General features: G+C 41.8%; 1 protein-coding gene across 3 annotated transcripts in view; it reads right to left on the bottom strand.

The window, feature by feature from the left end:
* RRN3 (RRN3 RNA polymerase I transcription factor homolog (S. cerevisiae)) overlaps window positions 1–23606 on the bottom strand; it is a 44335-nt gene that overhangs the window by 3240 nt on the left and 17489 nt on the right. For 2 of the 3 annotated variants that reach the window (XM_011983656.1, XM_011983658.1), the window contains exons 4-17: window positions 22520–22609; window positions 22290–22419; window positions 21773–21832; window positions 20780–20843; window positions 19684–19753; window positions 16267–16365; window positions 12792–12884; window positions 11324–11462; window positions 9542–9672; window positions 7758–7888; window positions 6707–6891; window positions 4835–4943; window positions 1892–2044; window positions 198–285 (exon numbers count right to left, since the gene is read on the bottom strand). In XM_011983656.1, coding sequence (XP_011839046.1) covers window positions 198–285; window positions 1892–2044; window positions 4835–4943; window positions 6707–6891; window positions 7758–7888; window positions 9542–9672; window positions 11324–11462; window positions 12792–12884; window positions 16267–16365; window positions 19684–19753; window positions 20780–20843; window positions 21773–21832; window positions 22290–22419; window positions 22520–22609 — 1542 coding nt within the window. The remainder of the gene's footprint in view (window positions 1–197; window positions 286–1891; window positions 2045–4834; window positions 4944–6706; window positions 6892–7757; window positions 7889–9541; window positions 9673–11323; window positions 11463–12791; window positions 12885–16266; window positions 16366–19683; window positions 19754–20779; window positions 20844–21772; window positions 21833–22289; window positions 22420–22519; window positions 22610–23606) is intronic. The other variant, XM_011983657.1, reaches the window with a different exon arrangement.

Here is a 23606-nt window from a genome sequence, read left to right on the forward strand (position 1 = left end):
AAAAAAAAAAAAAAAAAATTTTTTGTAGAAACAGGGTGTCACTGTGTTGCCCAGGCTGGTCTCAAGCAATCCTCTGGCCTTGACCCCCTAAAGTGCGGGAATTACACGCATGAGCGACTTGCCGCTTACTATCTGACTATGACCTGAAACCAGAAAGGAGATTCCGAGACAGTGTGCTCAATAAATCACAAACTGACCTTTTTCATGGGTTTCTTGAATTCCTGTAGCTCTTCAGCACTCATGTCTTCCCATATCTGATAAATAGGATCAATGAATTTCTTTGACCTGTCAACAAAGATCACATTTCAAAGTCAAGTTAAATACTTCAGCAGAAGTCAAAACTAGTTTGGATCTTTTCTCACAGACCTATTACCCAAAACCAAGAAGTGAAAACTACAGCTCAAATAATTACATTAAATTATGACCAGGCGCGGTGGCTCACGCCCTTAATCCCAGCACTTTGGGAGGCCGAGGCAGATGGATCACGAGGTCAGCAGATCGAGACCATCCTAGCTAACACGGTGAAACCCCGTCTCTACTAAAAATACAAAAAATTAGCCAGGCATGGTGACAGGCGCCTGTAGTCCCAGCTACTCGGGAGGCTGAGGCAGAATGGCATGAACCTGGGAGGCGGAGCTTGCAGTGAGCCGAGATCAAGCCACTGCACTCCAGCCTGGGCAACAGAGCAAGACTCCATCTCAAAAAAACAAAACAAAACAAAAAAAAACCCTCTATGTAAATGCTGTAACTAGTGTGGCTCTTTCTGTATAAGAGTTCATTCACTGACGCCAATGGAGTATTGAACTACCGTTTTTCATCTTTCCATTTTCAAGTGAAATTGTTTCTAAACTTTACAAAGACTGACAAGTCAGTTATATGTAGTATATCCAAATGAAAATGAAACTAATATTCTGGAACTCTCTTATTTATATTTCTGTAGTAATTTGCTGAAAAGTAAGTCTAGGAAAAAACAACTAATCTGGTTTCAGTCAACCAAGACTTCAGGGACCAGACAATCCCAGATGGTCATGATGCTGCTAGTTATTTTAGAAACCATAATAAGCAAAAATCCTGCTTCCTTATACAAGTGCCAAGTTAAGGCTGGCCCACTGGTTTTCTAGAATAATTTATCTACATAAATCGTGGGTTTTTTTGGTTTTTTTTTTGTTTTTTGAGACAGAGTCTCACTCTGTCGCCTAGGCTGGAGTGCAATGGCACAATCTCAGCTCACTGCAACCTCCACCGCCCGTGTTCAAGCGATTCTCCTGCCTCAGCCTCCCAAGTAGCTGGGATTACACGCGCCTGCCACCACACCCGGCTAATTTTTGTATTTTTAGTAGAGACAGGGTTTCACCATCTTGGCTAGGCTGCTCTCGAACTCCTGACCTCAAGTGATCTGCCCGCCTCAGCCTCCCAAAGTGCTAGGATTACAAGCGTGAGCCATTGTGCCCAGCCAATCGTTTGTTTTTTGTTTATCCTGTGCAACAGAATGGGATGTGGTCTCTAGAGGAAGGAACAAGGCACTTGACAGAAAATTATGCAGCAAGAAAAGACAGCACCCTCCCCTATCCTGGCACTGTTATCCCCACAACCTTATATGTTTAAATAAGTTTAAAGAAAAATAAAAAATAAAACAAAAACCCTTGGTATCAATCTGGCTCCTAGTGAGGCAAAGATCCACCCACTCTGGGGTGCCTGCGCCACTCGGCAAGTCCTGCTAGGCATCCTCCACTTTGGGCCTGTGAAATATTCGCAGGGAGACCACGAGACGCTCATCAACAGCGAGGAAGGGCCACTTCTGGCGAAGAGCCCTAAATCCCAATCTTGGGAAGAGCAAACGTGTATCACGTATAAATCCACCTCCTCCAGCGTCAAGGTTTAAAGTACCTACCTCTTCAGCACACAGGGATCAAAGGGGAAGAAGGTGTCCAGTGGGTTTGTGCAGGTCTGCACCGAGTCTCCTCCAGCGGTACTTCTAATGACTGGCAGCATCTGGCGATTGTTCCTCTCAATGATGGTGTAGCAGAAGACGAGCTGGTACTTACTGTGGAACAAAAAAACAACACAGACAGAGGCATTAACACGCTGGAGTGACTGTGCAGATGTGAGCTGCGTGTGACAACTGTACCCACCACAGAGAAACCGCTGAACATAACAAGTGCTAGTGAAAATAACAATATAAAGCAGAAAGTAACACTTCTAGGGTACCATTCTCTGGGTCTTCTATCTGCAAGTTTGCTACGGAGAAAGAAAATGTGGCTATCACTCAGAATGCAAAACTGGGCTTAGATTTTACTGAGTAATAGATATTACTCATTAAAAATAACTGTTTGCAAGGCAAAACTCTTAGATTACATAACTACAGGTGTCTTTATTTGTACTGTTTGCAAAAGAAGTATAGGGTTGGTGGAAAAGGGATTCAGGAGTTACTCCGGAGGACATAGCAGTTGGTGAAGAGACTTGCTGAAGAAGCCCCGAAGAAGAAATAAGCCTTTACTGAAGGAGAGACATGGGGTTGACTAAGTCATGACCTCAGAAACAAGCTAGACATGCAGAGTGAGAACAGTTAAATGCACAGAAGCAAGCATAAAATCAAAAAGACAATTCCGTTTTTAATTTTTCTGGTAGTTGTCTCTACATGATTGAGCAACTTGAAAAATTATTTATTAGACAGCTTCTCCAAGATGAGGACTTAGATCTCGCTTCTGTCACTCTCCACCTCAGGTTCCCAGGTCACCATGGCAACTTCAAGCCACATACTTCGATTTCTGTCCTGTTAGCCGAGGCTCACGGCACTTGACCCCTCCTCCTGGTGGAGGCCACCTCAGCAAAACCACACTGGAGGGTGGTTTGCACTATCAGGTCAAGTTGAAGATCTACATCTCCTACAACCCTGCAGCTGACCGCACTTCCGGGTGTGTGACAAGGAAGCATGTGTCCACACACAAGGACACACACACAGGAATGTTCCTGAGCACTAAAACACGAACACAGCCAGCCGGGCACGGTGGCTCACACCTGTAATCCCAGCACTTTGGGAGGCTAAGGCAGGCGGTTCACTTGAGCTCAGGAGTTTGAGACCAGCCTGGTCAACATGGTGAAACCCCATCTCTACTAAAAATACAAAAATTAGCTGGATGTGGTGGCAGGTGCCTGTAGACGCAGCTACTCGGGAGGCTGAGGCATGAGAACTGCATGAGCCTGGGAGGCGGTGCTTGTAGTGAGCTAAGATCACGCCACTGCACTCCAGTCTGGGTGACAAAGCAAGACGTTGTCTCGGAAAAAAAAAAAAAGACAAAAACTAACAAATGAAATCCCAACAAAGACTCAATAAAAAAGATTCCCAGAACATAACACAGCAGTTAAAATCAAAATAAAGCTTTGTGGCAATATGGTTCAATCTCAAAACCATCAAGCAGGCAAAAGCAATAGCTGCAGAACAGTACACACCTTTATTTACAATATCTGTACCTAAGCAGAGACCTTTATTTCATTCCCCTGCTCTCAGCCTCACATGGCATCACACTCTGTACCTCTAATGCGCATGCCAACCCCAAATTGAGAGCCCCTGGACCAGCTGGTTCACAAATGCAGTCCTCTGTCCCCACCCCGAGAATATACTAGGGCAGCGGCCTCTGCTTTCTTCATCCGTCCTCACTCTTTGAGCTGCCCACCATCTTAACCAACGTGCTGAAGCCTCCACCCACTCACCACTGCTGCTTGCTGGTCTCTTGATGCCTTTTCCTAATCCTTTACTATCACTGAGATCTCAGAAGAGAGGTTACCTTGAACCAGATGCCTAGCAAAGGAGAACTAAAGAGGCTGAAGGAGCTCAGCAAGCTGCTGGCTCTTACCTGTTGAAGATTATAGGCTATGATCCGGCCTGAATATCCTCATTAAATATTCAATTCTCCAATTCGCTTTCTCCATAAAGCAGAATAACTTAGTGAAAGCTTACAAAGGAGCCAGACTACATTAAAATCTGTGCCGCCAGTCTAGCTCTATGACTTCAGGTTAAGTGATTTCAGCTCTCTGTACCTCCACCTCCCCATTGATAAACAGGGTTTCATCCTAGAGGGTTGAGGATCAAATGAGTTCTACGTAAAGTGCTGAGAACTGCCCGGCACAGAGGAAAGGCTATGAATTAACCATAGCTACCAGACCTGAGAGAACAGTACTCTCTAAATCAATCTCTTACTGGTCAACATTTGCCTCACGTCCAGTTTATTTCTGTTACTATTACAGGAGTCACTCTAATAAGCATCTATGGCTTTGCCCCTCTCAGCTTACTGGCTGCCTTACTTATTTCAAAGTGCCTAGGCTTCTGCTGAATTATGCCCTTTGGATAAGAAGTAGCAGCAATTTCCAATGCCATTAAAGTACAAAAACAATAGCTGTATTACAATATTTCCTGCAAGGACTGGGTTGTTTTTGTTTAAGAGACAGGGCCTCATTCTGGAGCCCAGACTGGAGTGCAGTGGTATAATCATGGCTCACGGCATCCTTGACCTCCTGGGATCAAGTGATCCTCCTACCTCAGTTTCCTGAGTAGTGGGGACTACAGGCACAGGCCACCACACCCAGCTAATTTTTAAAAATGTTTTGTAGAGACAGGTCAAGCCTGATGTTGCTCAGGCTGGTCTTTAACTTCTGGCCTCAAGCAATCCTCCCACCTCAGCCTCCCAAAATGTTGAGATTATAGGTGTCAGCCACCACGCCTGGCCTTTTATAATGTTACTAATTTCACAGAAATTTAACAGACTCTTATAATACTAGATAAACATAAATAAAAATATTTTAAATAACTCCCATCAAGAAAGTGTAAATAACTTACTTTGTGATTGCAGCAAAAAAGTTAACCACTGAGGGCAGGCAAACCTTCAGGGGATTTAGCTGGCTCATCACTATCCGCTCAAAATTCAGACTCTGAAGATACCGCAAACCTTTGGTTAAAAAAAAAAAAGATTTTTTTAGAGGTACAAATGTAAGTGAAAAGTGTAAGATATCTTTAATAGCACAAATTATCACACATTAAAAAAAAAAAAACTTAATTATTTGCAGAAATGCTTTAAATAAAGGTCCATGCAGATAATCACACAGTGTATGGCCCAGAAGAGTATCACTAGGCTAACCACATTCATTGATCACCAAGGCAGCTTCTCTAAAGAAAACTCAGGAAGTAGCAGGCTGTAAGACTCCATGACAACTGGAAGTTCACACGTTTGTAAGCTCAGTATATGCTGAGTTAATACAGAGGGGAAAAACACCTTGTGATTTGGTTTCAGCTAACGATCATGACAGCCAACAAAACAAAACAACAATTTGATTCTAGCTTGCACGTCTCATTAGTGAAGCTGAGCGCTGTTTTCAGGTACACAGTAGTCATTTGTAGTGTTTTTTTTTTTTTTTTTTTTTTCCAAACAAGAGAACTCCAAATGTGCCTTCTACCTCAACAGAAGGCAAATTTAGACAGAAACCACTTTCTTAATGAATATAATTCTCTCCTACATGAGTAAAAGAAAGACATCACATTTATTTTAACAGGTAAGCTGACCAACTTGTACTGAAGTGTATTTTCTTAGGAGTTTCTTTGATGCATATTTTGATAAAAATTACCTAAATGGGATGTCACAGCTTACAAAAACAAGATCTTCAATTCAGATTCCTGGCATTAATTTATACGAAGAAAAGCAGAGCTTATATTTACTAACCTTGTGATAAAACCTCATCCGACTAGTTCATACAACATCTTTTCAGAAGCATATAGAATGTAGGTAAATATATATAATGCAACACGTACAACTTTCAGTTTAGAGCTCTGGCTGTTAACCCAAGGAGACTATGTCCGCCGCAGAGGACACATGGCAATTTTTGGAGATAGTTTTAGTTGTCACAACTGGGGGTGGTCGGGGACTGCTGTTGGCAGCTAGTAGGCAGAGGCTATTAAACATCCTACAGTGCAGAGGACAACCCCCGACGATGAAGGATGATGCACCCAAATGTCAATCGTGTGAGGTTGAGGGACCTCGCTTGAGAGGAAGTGGCCCACAAAACCATGTGAATTATTCATAAACATAAACAGAACAATTTACAATGACTTATAAACACTGTTCTTGGAGACTCTCTTCAACTAAAATACACTAATAAGTTCCAACTGACAGATTTGAATTATAAGTAACTATTAGAAATTAGCAAAGCAATACTGGTGAATTAAGTCTCAAGGCTTCAGGCAGAGTTTAATCTATATAAACCCAAACTTTAGGCTCAGCTGAACCTGCCTTCAGTTTTCTAATCCTGCCAATAACCATGTGATCTCGGCAAAATGACTTCCCTGTGCTTTGGTGCTGTCTGTAAAGGGAGAACACCTGCCATTTACTGGGCTGTTACAAGGACAACAAAGAGAAGGTGCATCCACCTGAAGCTTTGTACAGGGCGCTGGCACAGCCCAGGGCTCAGCCTCACCTCTGGAGACATCTTCACATTTCAAACCTTCAAAAGCAGAAACCTCTTTCTTAACCTCAAATCCATCTTAAGGGGTTTGCAGGGGCCTATGAGCTGCTTGAAATGATTATTAAAAGTTTGAGTGTACATGCAGTTTTCTGAATCCAGAGATTTTAATAAAAATCTCAAAAAAGCAAAGAATCACCATTCTAAAGGGTGACAAGAACACAAGGAAAATCCAGTCCCGCACTCCCACAACACCGACCTTCTTTCAGGTTTCCGCTCAAAAGCTGCTTGTGTCTAAAAACAAAGGTGTAGAACACAGCTTGGCAGGCTGAGTAAAATGGTCCGTGGAGAGCAACATCGCAGAATGCCTTTGTTCCCGAATCCTGGTTATTAAGGTATATGTGCAGCCAGTTCACCAAAAGATCTAGGCACGATTTTACAGTACTAGAGAAAAGAAAAATTCAAGTCAACTTTATATTTCATAAAAAAACCAGAATAACATAAAAGCACACAACTGCCTTTCATTACAAACCACGCTAAGTTCATATATTTCTTTAAATAATACCCATGGGCACAGAGGAAAAGCAAAGAAAGGAAGGATATGGATGGGTGCGTAGGAAGACAAGCTTCCAGTTACAAGGCAGAGCAGCTCTGACCTTCTAGGAACAGGTGAGCCCCTAAGGACGTCCCGAGGGATGGAAAGCAGGTTCTCCTAACCATCTCAAAGGCACCCTCTTAGGGTGACTGGCCAAACAGGACACGTTCACCAACATCTCCCAAAAGAAAGACAGTCTGGTGGACTTCAGTATTCCCTGATGCATCCTAGTCAAGTCCTGTGGTCAATAATTTTGTGGTTGGGGAAGGGTTTCAACAGCATCCTTGTCCAAAGATATCTTCATGGGCCACTGGAAGAAACTGGCCTTCTAGATAGGTCTATTACCTTTAAAAGGGTTTTTCTTCAGCTTTAACAGATACAATAGATTCGGAACGCAAATGAAAAAATGATAAACCTACAAAAAGAATCAAAACAGTATACAACACTGTTCTCTATCCACAAAAACAAATGGATCTTTAAGTGCAACCACACAGAAGAGATGACAAAAGCCTTACATACGGGGTTTTATATATAAAAAAAGGAGACACTTTATTCTAAAATCACTGCTTAGAAATGTAAACATCTTGCACAGAGTAGGAATTTTATTCACTTTAAAAACATACCGAAAAAAAGGGAGATATTTCTGACTTGAGACAATGCTATACTCTTTTTAAAGCATGATATTAAAAAGTACTTGGAAAATTAGGCTACTTACATAAGAGGAATAAATTTAGCTCTTGCCAAAAAGCTTCCAATATAATTTCCAGCAGCCTGCCTGATGATGGCAGGATTACTTGGATCCTGCAATTTTTTCCAGAGATGTTCCAAAAATGCCTCTGCGAATCCCTATAAAAAGAGAGGGTGTCGGTGTAATCTTTTTTAATGCCTAAGATAATCTGGCTATCAAAATCCTAAGATTTTTACTTCACCAATGTAGGGAAAAGTTCTAGTATGTCATGGTCTTCATTTTTTAAACATGTTGAGAGAATAACATTAAAAACAAAAGGCATCTCAGGTGTTAATTCAATGGATCCCAAACCTAGCTAAGTATCAAAATCAACCTGGTGCCAGGCGCACTGGCTCACACCTGTAATCCCAGCACTGTGGGAGGCCGAGGCGGGTGGATCACCAAGGTCAGGAGTTCGAGACCAGCCTGGCCAACCTGGAGAAACCCTGTCTCTACTAAGAATACAAAAATTAGCCAGGCATGGTGGCAGGTGCTTGTAATTCCAGCTACTTGGGAGGCTGAGGCAGGATAATCACTTGAACCCAGGAGGCAGAGGTTGCAGTGAGCCGAGATCATGCCACTGCACTCCAGCCTGGGTGACAGACTGAGACCCCGTTTCAAAACAAAACAAAACAAAATAAAAAACAACAACAACAAAAAAATTCAACCTGGGAGGTACAAATTCAATAGGTTTGTGACAGGGCTTTGGAATCTGCATATTATAAAAGCTCTTTAAGTGATTCCAATGTCAGCCAGAACTGGTGATCAACAATAACCCACATCCCACGGAGCTCCACACGGGCACTCCTGTGAGTGCAAAGCTCCCTTCCAGTCTCTGCACACACTGAATTCAACCATGAACGGAAACACGGACTAATGTACAGCTGGTATTTCAGTAATCCCGCCAATCATGGAAAAAAACAGACACAGCTTCTCCAACTTCTCCTAAATAGCGCTGTTCTAAAGCTAGGCGCGCTCATGTGGGCGGACAGAATTCAACCTCCTTTCCCATGACCAACACTCTCCCGACCTCTAGGAAGCCACAAAACCACTGCAGAGAAGGAAAAGCTTTCTATATTCTTTCCCCCATCAAAAAAAAAAAAAAAAAGCCACAGCCTAAAAATTCTAGATTAATAAATTGGTTTGGGCTATTCTTTCCAACTTAACCCTTGGAAAGAATAAAGGAAATACAGTTAATTACCCCACGAGATTTTAATAGAGAAAGGCTTAAGGGAAGAGCACCACCTAGCGACCAAAAGGCAGGATGACATTTTCGGAGCACCTAGCTGGGCTGGCAGGAAGCAATCTGTTTTCTCTCCAAGTGTACCGGGAAAGGAATGTGGGCCAGGCACAGTGGTTCACACCTGTAATCCCAATGCTTTAGGGGAGCAGGAGGCGGGCAGATCACTTGCGGTCAGGAGTTCCAGACCAGCCTGGCCAACATGATGAAACCCCGCCTCTACTAAAAATACAAAAATTAGCCAGGTGTGGTAACCTGTGGTCCCAGCTACTCAAGAGGGTAAGGCCTGAGAGTTGTCTGAGCCCAAGAGGCAGAGGTTGCAGCAGTGGGCAGCAGAGCAAGACTGTGTCTCAAAAAAGAAAGGAAAAAAACAAAAAAAGAAAAGAGTATGCAATTTTATTAAGCAGACTAGCAAGTAAGCTCAAGGAAAAGAATTATTTACTTCATGGTCTTCATCCACCCCAGTTTTTAGGGAAAAACTTCGGGCAAAAACAAAATAAGCTAAGATAATGTTAATCACATTTTTACTCACCAATTTGAAACTACAGAGGTAAAACATGAAAAACTGCACATGGCAGGAGGCATGGGTGGGCAACAGGAGTTTGTCAAAGATGTTTATCAGGTCGCGATACAGATCCTTTGTTTTGCTGTTATCAACCTTACCTACGGAGAAAATTTGGCATCTCAGTTTTTATAAAGGCATATTTTCAAGTTTCATCTGCCAGATTTTTCATAAAGAACACAACACCATTAAAAAACATTATCCAGCCAGGCACAGTGGCTCCTGCCTGCAATCCCAGCACTTTGGCAGGCCAAAGTGGGAGGGAGCCCAGGAGTTCAAGGGCAGCCTGGGCAACAATAGTGAGGCTCTGTCTCTACAAAAAATCAAAAAATTAAAAAATTATGGTGGCATGCCTGTGATCCCAGCTACATGGGAGGCTGAGGCAGATGAACCGCTTGAGCCCAGGAGGTCAAGGCTGCACTAAGCCATGTTTGTGCCACCACTGCATTCCAGCCTGGGTTACAGAGTAAGACCGTGTCTATTAAAGAAAAAAAAAAAAAGAAAGACATTATCCATTAAAATATGATGAAAACAAAATGCTACTTTTAGTTTGCACAGATTTTCCTCTGAGTATAATAATCTAACACCTGCAAGGAAGCAGGTCCTCACCTCACACACTGTGGCAAGGTCAGAAATGCAAACCCTTCTGAAGGGCAATTCTACAATTCGTGTAGCAAAAGACCTCTGATCCAATCATTTTACTGCTAGTAAACAACTGAATATAATGGCACAAGGATGTTCATTATGACTATTACTTATAACGGTGAAAACAGTAAGAGACAGTTAAACCCATGTGATCAATAACATTCATTATTAAATTTTTTTTTTAGAGATGGGGGTCTTGTTATGTTGCCCAGGCTAGTTAGTCTTGAACTCCTGGCCTCAGGTGATCCTCCCACCTTGGCCTAAGTGCTGGGATTCAATAACAATTATTTTAATAACAGGCAATGATATGAGAAAATGTTCACCTTCAGCATCCATGTAAAGGGCAGATTATGAAACATTCATGTTTAGTGTGACCCCCAAATCCCACTAAAAAATTCACTCCTACATATACACACGCTAACAGAAAAGGGGAAAAACGTGAAACTTCAAAATGCTCGTAACGGTTCTCTGAATAGAAGAAATGTGGCCATTTAAATTGTTTTTATCCTTTCCTGTAGTTTCCAAATTTTCTCTAATCAACATGTATTATTTTCATAACAGCAAGACCATTAAAATAGTAATGCAGTTAATTCAGATTCCAGTTCTATTATTCTGACTCACCGAGCTCATCTTAAATCTTAGCAGTGTGAATGGGAAAAAATTCTGTTTTCGCATGGCAAAGCCTTTAAAGTTCCATGAAGGCAAGAAGCACATATAGTACTAACACTGGCACAACAACGGTGCCAGGCAAAGACCCTCTAAACTCAATACGTAACAGAACACCATATATTAGTGCCCTCTACATCATTCTTAAATGCATTCAGCAACCTGAGCGTAATTTAATCTAAAACTGGCCAAACTCTATAATCTTTCAATACAACAATCAGTGAAAAGACGGAAGACAAATATAACTCAGCCGGAATCCCAGTCCCATTTTCAAGCTATGTGACCGGCAAGCAACTTGACCTCTTTAAACCATCTTAAACTCATACTCAATAGATATTTTTACAGGATTTTTATTAGTACTAGAGATAATGGATGGAAAACGCCCAGCACAAAGCCAGGTACACTGCAGGTGTTCAATAAACAGTAGCTAGTGTGATTTACCATCTACATAGCAGACATCCTTCATGTAGGACAAAACCAAAGACATCAGGATGTCCAGGCGCTCGGCTACAGGATGCACCATCTGGTCGAGCCGTGCAGGACCAGCCTTTGTGTCATGTTCAGTTTCTTCATCTTCATCCTTTGAAGACAAAAAGTAAATACTAACATTAAAAAATTCAATGTGGGCCGGGCACAGTGGCTCACACCTGTAATCCCAGCACTTTGGGAGGCCAAGGTGGGCGGATCACGAGGTCAGGAGATCGAGACCATCTTGCCTAACACGGTGAAACCCTGTCTCTACTGAAAATACAAAAATTAGCCAGGCGTGGTGGCGCACGCCTATAATTCCAGCTACTCGGGAGGCTGAGGCAGGAGAATAGCTTGAACCAGGAGATGGAAGAGGCTGCAGTGAGCCAAGTTCGTGCACTCCAGCCTGGGCAACAGAGCAAGACTCCATCTCAAAAAAATAAAAAATTTTTTAAAAATTAACAAAAGAAAAGAAAAGAAAGAAAGAAAGAAATGCAGACACCTTTCCAGGCAGCGGTCTCATTCAGGGATGTGAATCAGAACCAACTGCGAAATTTAAAATAAAAGCCAAGACTCACCACCAGCTTCTGATTCTCATTGAGAAGACCCAATGAGCGCTAGCCATGCAAACCTTACAGATGTCCCCTACCTCTGCTCCTGGTGCCCACCAGAGTGGGTGCTTTTGGTGCCAGGCCCCCTTTTCCAGGTCGGGATATCCACCTCCCCGCTGCTGTGAGAACTGGTGGCCACCAGCTCACAGCTGCCTACTTTCTCCAGAGAGCTGCCCTGAGCAGAAAGGAGCCAGGACCACTGTTGCACTCTTTCCAGCCCCTCCCCGCTAGAACCAATGACTGATAGACAAGGCGTCAGAAAAGGACATCTCCTTGGTCTCGAGCTGGGACCTAACTCTGTAGAGCAATCCACGCCCCAGAGTGCCTGGTGGGATCAGGCTGTAGCGACCTCCCAAGTGAGACCCACCCCTGAAGCTCCCCTGCCCTCTTCTGCTCCCTGACACCCTCTGTCCCAAGGGCACCTGAATCCCTGTCTCAGACTCTCCTTCCACTGTACCCAACTTCAGATACCACCCAAAGAAGTAATGCTATAAAGCGTCCAAGTGGTAAAATGTAGAAATTAAACAGGTGTGCTTTTCTACTAACCACCCCCTCACAAACAGCATCTGGCTTACAAAAACAAACACTTAAAGTTATAAGAACAAAAGGGAAACGTACTTCACCAAACCCAAATTCAAAGCCTTGTAAATAAACCAATTATGCTAAGTGCTAAATGACATGGCAGCAAATTACTCATATAAGGAATCGTTTTCAAGTTTGCTAAACTATTTTAATTCTTTCAATCTAAAGTCTTAACAAAGATAAGCAGCACTAGCTGTTTCCACCCTTTATGATAAACTTCATGTCGACTTCATTAATAAAATGCTAACCATATTAAACAATCCTTCTGTGGAATCTGTCCCACCACAAGTTTGAGCTGCTGTTTCTTCAGCGTCTTCAATATCCTGCCGGGATGCATTCACCTATAACAAAGGGAAAAAAAAAGAATAAAAGGATTTTAAATATACAACTATGTTACTTTGGGATGGAAATTCATCTGATATAAACACGTTCAAGGTGTCCAGATCAGTGCCTTATATCGCACTCCAACACAATACACAATTATGGGGCAAGCCTGTAAATTGACCTAGGTCATGAAGGAATTTAAATATAATAAATCAAGCCCCTTTTACTACATACTTATATAAAATCGACAAGAACTATCACATGATGCTCTATGCCAGGTAGCCTCAACAAATTCAGCATTTATTTTAGCTCTGATATGGTCTGGCTCTGTGTCCCCACCCAAATTTCTTTTTTTTTTTTTTTTTTTTTTTTGAGGCAGAGTTTCACTCTTGTTGCCCAGGCTGGAGTGCAACAGCAAGATCTCAGCTCACTGCAACCTCTGCCTCCCAGGTCCAAGCGATTCTCCTGCCTCAGCCTCCCAAGTAGCTGGGATTACAGGCATGCGCCACTGTGCCCAGCTAATTTCGTATTTTTAGTAGAGATGGGGTTTCTCCATGTTAGTCAGGCTGGTCTCGAACTCCTGACCTCAGATGATCCACACACCTCAGCTCCCCAAAGTGCTGGGATTACAGGCGTGAGCCACTGCACCCGGCCCAAAATCTCATCTTGAATTGTACTCCTATAATTCCCACATGTTGTGAGAGGGACCGGTGGGAGATAATTTGAATCATGGGGTCGGTTTCCTCCATACTGTTCTCGTGATAGTGAATAAGTCTCATGAGATCTGACGGTTTTACCAGAGGTTTCCACTTTTACATCTCCCTCATTTTGTCTTGCTGCCACCATGTAAGAAGTGCCTTCCGGCCGGGCGAGGTGGCTCAAGCCTGTAATCCCAGCACTTTGGGAGGCCGAGACGGGCGGATCACAAGGTCAGGAGTTCGAGACCATCCTGGCCAACACGGTGAAACCCTGTCTCTACTAAAAAATACAAAAAAATAGCCGGGCGAGGTGGTGGGCGCCTGTAGTCCCAGCTACTCGGGAGGCTGAGGCAGGAGAATGGCGTAAACCTGGGAGGCGGAGCTTGCAGTGAGCTGAGATCCGGCCACTGCACTCCAGCCCGGGCAACAGAGCAAGACTCCATCTCAAAAAAAAGAAAAAAAAAAGAAGTGCCTTTCACCTCCCGCCATGATTCTGAGGCCTCCCTAGCCATATGGAACTGTAAGTCCAATTAAACCTCTTTTTTAGCCAGGTGTGGTGGCTCACGTCTATAATCCCAGCACTTTGGGAGGCTGAGGTGGGCGGATCATGAGGTCAGGAGATCAAGACCATCCTGGCTAACACAGTGAAATCCCATCTCTACTAAAAATACAAAAAATCAGCCAGGCACGGTGGCATGCGCCTGTAATCCCAGCTACTCAGGAGGCTGAGGCAAGAGAATTGCTTGAACCCAAGAGGTGGAGGATGCAGTGAGCCGAGATCGTGCCATTGCACTCCAGCCTGGGCAACAGAGCAAGACACCGTCTCAAACAAACAAACAAACAAATAAAACACCTCTTTTTCTTCCCAGGCTCAGTTGTGTCTTTATCAACAGCATGAAAATGGGCTAATAAAATCTCTATGCACAAGACACTCACAGACACATTGTGTAATAAACATATCATCAATCAACTGAGCAGAAAAATGACAAACTGCAAGCCAAATGTGAATTATTCAATATTTATTTTGGTATATCACCATTCAAATATCTTAACATACCACTCAAACCATGCCATTTTTTATTATCTATGCTTGACCTTCTTTTTAAACATTCTAAAATGCTCCTTTTAAGTATATACCAGAGAAACACTATAAAGAGTACATATACAGTTGGCCAGAGAGGTGCAACTCCAAGTGAACACTGCACCAATGGGCCCAAGCTCTAGCTCTTCTAAGACCTCGTTCCATCCTCCTGCTTCCCTACAGCATCAATGTTTTCCTCCACCAAAGCTCCTCTCCCCTCAGTCCACACACCTGCTCACATCTCCCCACTCCTGAACCACGCCTCTTAGCCCTGCTCTGTCCCCTCCTTCCACCACAACCCTGCACCAAGGTTGCAGCGACCAACTACAGCCCTACTTCTGCTTCCCCACCATCCACACATCCCCTCTCGAAATGCAGTTTCTGCCTCTTCACTGACATGGTCCTCCAGAAAGCAACAAAGACTACCTTCTAACCACTAAATCCAAGGACTGTTGCACTTTCCATCCTTCCAAAAAATGACAGCAGTATCTGATGCTGCTGACCAAACTCCTCCTTCCAGCAGATCCTTCCTGAGCATCCAGACTCATGGTTTTCCTCAACTTCTGATCACCCTTCTCCTCCCCTGTCCTAAACTGTATCTTTCCAAAGGTTTATGCTCAGGTCCCCACCTGCAGCCACGACTGCCAGTGAGTATTCTCTAGTAGGCTGCCCACCAGCAACTGAACCTGGCCAAGATGGAACTCCTCTCCCAACTGCCTCCTCTTGATATTTCTGCCTGCCATGAATGCAACACCAAGATTCGACTCCACAGGGAGCAACCTCTGAAGGATTCCTTTCCCTTACTGTCTGCCTCCCCTCCTCCAAACCAGTCTCGAGGACCAGTTCACCTTTCCTCACAATGTCACTAGAATCCACCACTTTTTTTCATTCCCACTGCACCTTAGTGCGGGCTTCCTTAAACAAAGTTTTAGCTGTTTATAATTATAATCTGCCCTTAAGAAAGGCCAAACAGGAAAAATCACTTCCTTAGGAATCCCTTCCTGACCCCACTGTGATTCTATCAGTTTCTCTAACTCATAATGTATGTTTCATTCACAGCATTTTCCACAACCATACTTTTACATTTGGCTAACTATGTATTTAATGCCTTGTTCTCCAATCATGAGAAGGAACTGTCTACAACTCCCAGCACATACACAGATGGAATTCAAGACACATTTAAAGGAAGGAAGCAAAGAATGGTGCAAGTGGTTTCTTTTATTTTGAGACGGAGTCTCACTTTGTCACCCAGGCTGGAGTATAGCAGTACAGTCTTGGCTCACTGCAAGATCTGCCTCCCGGGTTCAACCAATTCTCCCACCTCAGCCTCCTGAGTAGCTGGGATTACAGGCACCCGCCATCATGCCTGGCTAATTTTTTTTTATTTTTATAGAGATGGAGTTTCACCATGTTGGCCAGGCTGGTCTCGAACTCCTAACCTCAGGTGATCTGCCTGCCTCGGCCTCCCAAAGTGCTGGGAATACAGGTGTGAGCCACCACGCCTGGCCAAGTGGAGGCCAAGTGGATTCTTTTCTATCACTGACTATTGTTTCCACATACTGTGATTATAACAAATTCAAGTCAGTAAATGAAAATAAAAATAGATTGCTCAATACTTACATCCAATTTGAGTAGCTTTTCAATAATAAGCTCCAAAATTTCATGCCTCAAGGTTGGAAAATACACACTAATCCTTAGTAAGTTATGAACGTAACATTCCTAAAGCAGAAAACATAAGATAAAACATTTCAACAGAGAATAAATGTTTCACAATTATGTAAGCGAAACATCAATTACACAATTGAAATCTTTAGTTTCAAATATTTAAACAGAAAAAAACAGACTATCCAGCAATACAAAACTGTACTGTTTCTACATATGTATTATGTTCGGTATAATCATTTCAATTATCCTCAGTAAATGAAGTTTTTAATTTGCACAACTATAGGTTTTTAAGTAGCTGTATTGATAAAACTCATAAATCATACAATCACCAACTTAAAGTATACAATTTAAGTTTTTAATATATTGAGTTATGTGACCATCAACATAATCAATTTCAGAACATTTTATTTTAGAGACAGGGTCTGGCTCTCTCTCAGCCTGGGGTGCAGTGGTGCAATCATAGCTCACTGTAACCCTGAATTCCCGGGATAAGCAATCTTTCCTCCTCAGCCTCCCTAGTAGCTAGAACTACAGGTGCACACCGCCACATCTGGTTAATTTTTCCTCTTAGAGAGACAGGTTCTCGCTATGTTGCCCAGGCTGGTCTTCACCTCTTGGATCTTCCCACTTCAGCCTTCCGAAGTGCTGTGATTACAGGCATAAGCCACTGTGCCCAGCCAGCAATTTTATAACATTTTAATCACTCTAAAAAGAAATCCCATATCCATTAGTAGTGCACCCCTAAAAAATGAAGACTTTGGCAACCACTAGTCTATGAATCTGCCTCTTCGAGACATTTCCTATAAATGGAGTCATATAATACATGTTTTTAGGGTTCAATCATGTTGTAACATGTAAACCATTCCTTTCATATAAATGGAATCATATAATACAGTCTTTTGGCATGTTTTTAGGGTCCAATCATGTTGTAACATATAAAGCATTCCTTTTCATTGCTAATATTCCATTGTACCACGTTTTGTCATCTGTTCATCAGCTGACAGACATTTGAGTTGCTTCTACTTGATGCTATTATGAATGATGCTGCTATGAACATCCATGTACAAGTTTTTCTGTGGACATATATTTTCATTTCTCTCAGGTGTAAACCCAGAAATGGAACTGCTAGGTCACATGGTAATTCTACATTTAACCTTTAAGAAATGCCAGGCTATTTTCAAAACAGCTGCACCATTTTACATTCCCACAGCAACATATGACAGTTCCAATGTTCCCATTTCTCCACATCCTTGTCAACACTTGTTACTGTCTTCTCATCCTGAATATAGCCATCCTTGTGGGCATGCAGTGAAACCATTTCCCTAATGGCTAATGATGCTGAGCTTCTTTCCATGTGTTTCTTTGCAGAAATGCCTATTCAGATCCTTTGCCCATTTCAATTGGGCTATTTGCCCTTTTATTATTCAATTGTAAGAGTTCTTTACATATACAAGTCCATTACCAGACAGAAAATTTAGAAATATTTTCTCCCATTATTTGGGGATTCTTTTCATCTTCCTGAAAATGTCCTATGAAGCATAACAATTTTTAATTTTGAGGTACAATTGATATATTTTTTCTTTGGTCACTTGTACTCAGGCATCAAATCTGGAAATTACTGCCTAATCCAACATGTACCCCTATTTTCTCAAGAGTTTTACAGTTTTTACTCTTCATATAGGGTTTTTATTGATTTTGAGTTCATTTTTGTACATGGATATCCATATGCTTCATTCTTTTGCATGTTCATGTCCACTTCTACCAGCAGCATTTGTTGAAGTCTATTCTCCCCTATTCAATTGTCTTGGACAAGTGGTTACTGTATGTTGGTCTTCTGTCCCGTAACCATGCTGAACTCATTTATTCTCTCTAAAATGTCTTGTGTGTGTGTGAACTCCTTAGGATGACATATAAAATCACCTTGCAAAAGAGTTTATGCCTTCTACTCCATCTGGATGCCTTTAATTCTTTTTCTTGTCTAACTGCCTTGGCTAGACCACAAGCAGCAAGAGCAGACATCCTTGTTTTGTTCTTATTCTTCAGAAAAAACTTTTGGTCTTTCACCATTGAATATGATGTTAGCTGTGGGTTTTTCAGATGCCCTTTATCAGGTTGAGAAAATTTCCTTCTGTTTTTGTCATAAAAGGATATTGGCCTTTGTCACATACTTCTGCATCTACTGAGATTATGTGGTTTTTGTCCTTTGTTCTATTGCTATAAAATATTTTATTAATTTATTTTCAGGTACTAAATCAATCTCAGCCGGTCACGGTGGTTCACGTCTCTAATCCCAACACTCTGCAAGGTGGAGACGGGTGGATCACTTGAGGTCAGGAGTTGAAGACCAGCCTGGCCAATGTGGCAAAACCCGTCTCTACCAAAAATACAAAAATTAGTGGGGTGTGGTGTCCCATTCCTGTAGTCCCACCTACTCAGGAGGCTGAGGTGGGAGAGTCGCTAGAACCCTGGGGAGGCAGAGGCTGCAGTGAGCCGAGATGGTACCACTACACTCCAGCCTGGGTGACAGAGAGAAACTGTCCCCTCCCTGGAAAAAAAAAAAAAAACTTAATCTTGCATACCTAGCGTCAATCGCACTTGGTCATGGCACATAATTATTTTTGTATGCTACTAGATTTGGTTTTATACTACGGCGATCACTATTAATTATTAAAAACTGCACAGATGATCTGAACATTGTACAAAAACTTAAGCACAATGCTTCTACAGAAGGCTTTGCTTTCAGGTTAAAATAAGGCATATTTACAATTAGTAATACAAGAACTATTATCTTCTAGTAATTCTTGTATAAGCATGAAGCCACTACAGATATTCCTGAAATGAACTCACACCTTGACTTGCACATAGTAATAACAGAAAAAGGCACTGGGAATCCCCAATAGCTGCTTGATAAGAAAGGAATCTGAGTCAAATTCTTAGACATCAAAGTCTAGAAGACAAAGTAACCTTTAAAAGAAAAAGACATAACATCGGCCGGGCACAGTGGTTCACTAATCCCAGCACTTTGGGAGGCCAAGGCGGGCAGACCACAAGCTCAAGAGTTAGAGACCAGTCTGGCCAATATGGTGAAACCCCACCTCTACTAAAAATACAAAAATTAGCTGGGTATGGTGGTGGGCGCCTATAGTCCCAGCTACTCGGGAGGGTGAGGCAGGAGAATTGCTTGAACCCGAGAGGCGGAGGTTGCAATGAGCCAAGATGACGTCACTGTACTCCAGCTTGGGCAACACAGCAAGACTCCGTCTCAAAAAAAAAAAAAAAAAAAAAAAACAGAAAGAAAAAGACCTAACATCATCTAAAACGAAACCATGCAAACAAGTTTTCCATGATTTTCTCCATGAAAAGATTTCTTACCAGTGTTCTCTCTGATTTTCGAACAAATGGAAATTTTTCCACCAGTATCGGCATAAGAAACCACGGTGTCCTATTTTTAAAAAATTAAATCAATCCATGTTAACTTTACTTTCTAGAAAAGTAATACTACCATTCTAAAAGCAAATATGGACAGATACAGGAGGCAAACAAGAACCCCTACCTCAAAGAACTGCAACTTTATTTTTTTTTTTGAGACGGAGTTTCGCTCTTGTTGCCCAGGCTGGAGTGCAGTGGCGCAATCTCAGCTCACTGCAACCTCCGCCTCCCGGGTTCAAGCTATTCTCCTGCCTCAGCCTCCCAAGCAGCTGGGATTACAAGCATGCGCCACCATGCCCGGCTAATTTTGCATTTTCAGTAGAGACGGGGTTTCTCCATGTTGGTCAGGCTGATATCAAACTCCCAACCTCAGGTGATCCGCCCGCCTCAGCCTCCCAAAGTGCTGGGATTACAGGCGTGAGCCACCGCGCCCGGCCAGAACTGGAACTTACATTGTATAGCTTCCGAGAAAATCTATAATGACTTAGAGAAAATAAGCTTCTGTTAACTCTGATATTGACAGCAAATCAAAGAGGGAGCTTTTTGCTGACATTTCTCACTACACATGTATATTATTTTTAAAAGAAGAAAAAATTATCAAGTTGGATTGTTTCAAGTTAACAAATAATCAACGGACAGAGGGAACTAGAAGTCCACCCTTCCAAAAGAAACCCACAAACCTGAAAAGCTTTTCTTAGAAGTGCAATTTTTATTCATATGGCATGACACAAACACACACAGGGGTTTCTCACTGAAAATGTTTGGATAGTGTATCTGTTGAAGATAAAAGCAAAATTCCAACCACCATACAAAATTGGGGGAGAATCTGCATACAAACTTTGAAAAACAATCAAAGATAATAAATAGAAAATGGAAATGCCACTTTTTGTAGAATGTAAAGTTTCCTCAAGTGGATACAAAAAAAAAAAACATGCAATGTAAGATCAAGCTTTAATGCTATTAACATTTTATAATTTTTACTAATTGATTACAATTTTCTTGAGAATTGAACATTCAAAATAAGGAAAAGCATACTCACGATGGGACATATCTTGCTATTATTTGCAAGGCTCTGTGACATGTGTCAAAATTTGCAGGAAGATCTGCAAGGAGAAAAGTTGAGAGTATGAGCATCAAAACAAAACTGAAGGGCGACGCACTTGAAGCTAAAAATACATGCTGGTCGGGCGCGGTAGCTCACGCCTGTAATCCCAGCACTTTGGGAGGCTAAGGCAGGTGGATCACCTGAGGTCAGGAGTTCGAGACCAGCCTGACCAACATGGTGAAACCCCATCTCTACTAAAAATACATAAATTAGCCAGGCATGGTGGTACATGCCTGTAGTTCCATCTACTCAGGAGGCTGAAGCAGGAGAATCACTTGAACCCAGGAGGTAAAGGCTGCAGTGAGCCAAGATCATACCACTGTACTCCAGCCTGGGCGACAGGCAAGACTCTGTCTCAAAAAAAAAAAGTGACATACTTGAAGCTAAAAAGCTAACCAAAACGGAATTTATCACAGAAATAATGACTTCAAGATTTTTTTCTCACAACCATCAATGAAAACTAAATGGACTAATTATATAAATAATGCATTCAGGACAACTGACTGCGTATCAATGCTAAATATAACAAAAACATTTTATCAAAGGTTGTCATTTGTTGCAGTCTACTTACCAGAATAGGTGCCAGGTGTTCCGTGCTTTACTTTCTTTTTTTTTTTTTTTAAAGAGAGAGTGTCTTGCCATCTTGTCCAGGCAGGGCTTGAACTCCTGGCTCAAGCAATCCACCCACCTAAGCCTCCCAGGTAGCTGTGACTAAAGACACACACCACTCTGCCTAGTTCTACTTTAAGCATTTTTAAAGAAAATATTTGAAAAAAATGTGTTTTTTGTAGAGACAAAATCTCACTATGTTGCCCAGGCTGGTCTCAAACTCTTGGCCTCAAGTGATCCTCCTGTCTTGGCCACCCAAAGTGCTGGGATTATGAGTGTAAGCTACTGTGCCCAGGCTTTAAACCTTTTTACACTTACTATCATCTTCATCCTCAGAATCTGAAACATCTACATCACCTTCCTTAATGATCGCTCGAGCTTTTGAAGGAAAAAGAAAATATGTTATTCTGTCATTAATCTAGACAATAAACAGCTACACAAAAAAGTTACTGACATAGACAATGAACAGCTATACAAAAAAGTCATTTTTCCATAATCCAAAGTTACCCCAATGATTAATTAAAAGCACAATCTGAAAAAAAGTAAAGCAACTATAGTTTTTAAACAGCTAAACATTCCTAGATGAGTTCTAAGACTTCACCAGGAGTTCAATAAAGCAAATTACAATTCATAAAACGCATAGCAACAAATGAATCTAGACACCTCCATAGGGGTCATTACGGGGAACATATGTCTACCAGACCTGGTGCCAATATGCATCTGGAATCTTCCATGGTAGCAGTATCTCTCACATATAACGGGAAGGTGGTATTTTAATAAAGAAGTACTTAAAAAAAAAAAAAAAATTCCAAGCAAGCAAAGAGTAATGACTTACGAGGCACAAAATGGGAAGCAATCATGCTGAGACATGGTCTGAGGAAAACAGTCTGTGCTGATACAAGATTACCAAGAAAAGCCAAATACTCTTCCACTACTGTTTGACTTCTATTCAACCAAGGCAATCTCTAGAGTTGGGAAAGAACGATAAAAGCAGCATGTTATTAATATATACTACTACGAAGTTCTGAATTACATACTAGACAGTGAGATAAATGGTGAACTTACCAATATAATACTGATAAGCTGCTCAAAGTCTTTTGTCAAGTACATGATAGAAGAACGGAATTCCAGCAGCCAGTTGATGATCTGGTCATCCTTAAGTTAAACAAAGAAGAGTACTTTCAAAATCACAAATCCTCTAAGATAACAGAAATTTACAGCTATCTTATATCAATCATCTATCAAGAATAGCTTGGGGGGAAAAGGTCACAAACTTGGAAGGAAATGAAAACTGGGTATCAAAACACAAAAATATGTCACAATAAACTTTCCTGTTTTAAAAAAGCAATCTAGCAACTCTAAAATGTAGGAAAAAGACTTAAATGCAGTACTTCAGCCTGATCACTTTTGTTTGCCCTGAAAACACAAAATCACCTCAAATGTTGACACCTGGGACTTTTAAAAATTGCAGAAATCTAGCAGATTCAAGTATTAGAAGATCACAAAGGAACAATAGCTACCTCTATTTCCTCTATATTCAAGCTGACCAGAAAGCATGCTGATAAAACTCAGTCTAGGCTGATCAATTGGGGTCATGAATAAACATAACTTTTCTAAACTAAACCTGTGGCTGAGTTTAAATATATTATGATGTGTTTGTTCTGTATAAATGCCATTCCTCCATGAAATATTTTTCAGGCAATCAAATTACTGTTCACAATAATTGTTAGTGACATTAGAAGAACTGCTAAATTTGAAATGCAATGTATAAAATACAGTGTCAATTATGTAAAATATTACTATATTAATTATATTCATGCATACATACATACACACATTAAGAAAAAGCCCCTAATTTGTGGAAGAGTTAGACATACATTAAGAAAAAGCCCCAGCTGGGCGCGGTGGCTCAAGCCTGTAATCCCAGCACTTTGGGAGGCCAAGACGGGCAGATCATGAGGTCAGGAGATCGAGACCATCCTGGCTAACATGGTGAAACCCCGTCTCCACTAAAAAAAAAAAAATACAAAAAACTAGCCGGGCATGGTGGTGGGCGCCTGTAGTCCCAGTTACTCGGGAGGCTGAGGCAGGAGAATGGCGTAAACCCGGGAGGCGGAGCTTGCAGTGAGCTGAGATCCGGCCACTGCACTCC

Source organism: Mandrillus leucophaeus, unplaced genomic scaffold, assembly GCF_000951045.1.
Source record: "Mandrillus leucophaeus isolate KB7577 unplaced genomic scaffold, Mleu.le_1.0 Scaffold253, whole genome shotgun sequence".
In the NCBI taxonomy this organism is placed as follows: Eukaryota; Metazoa; Chordata; class Mammalia; order Primates; family Cercopithecidae; genus Mandrillus; species Mandrillus leucophaeus.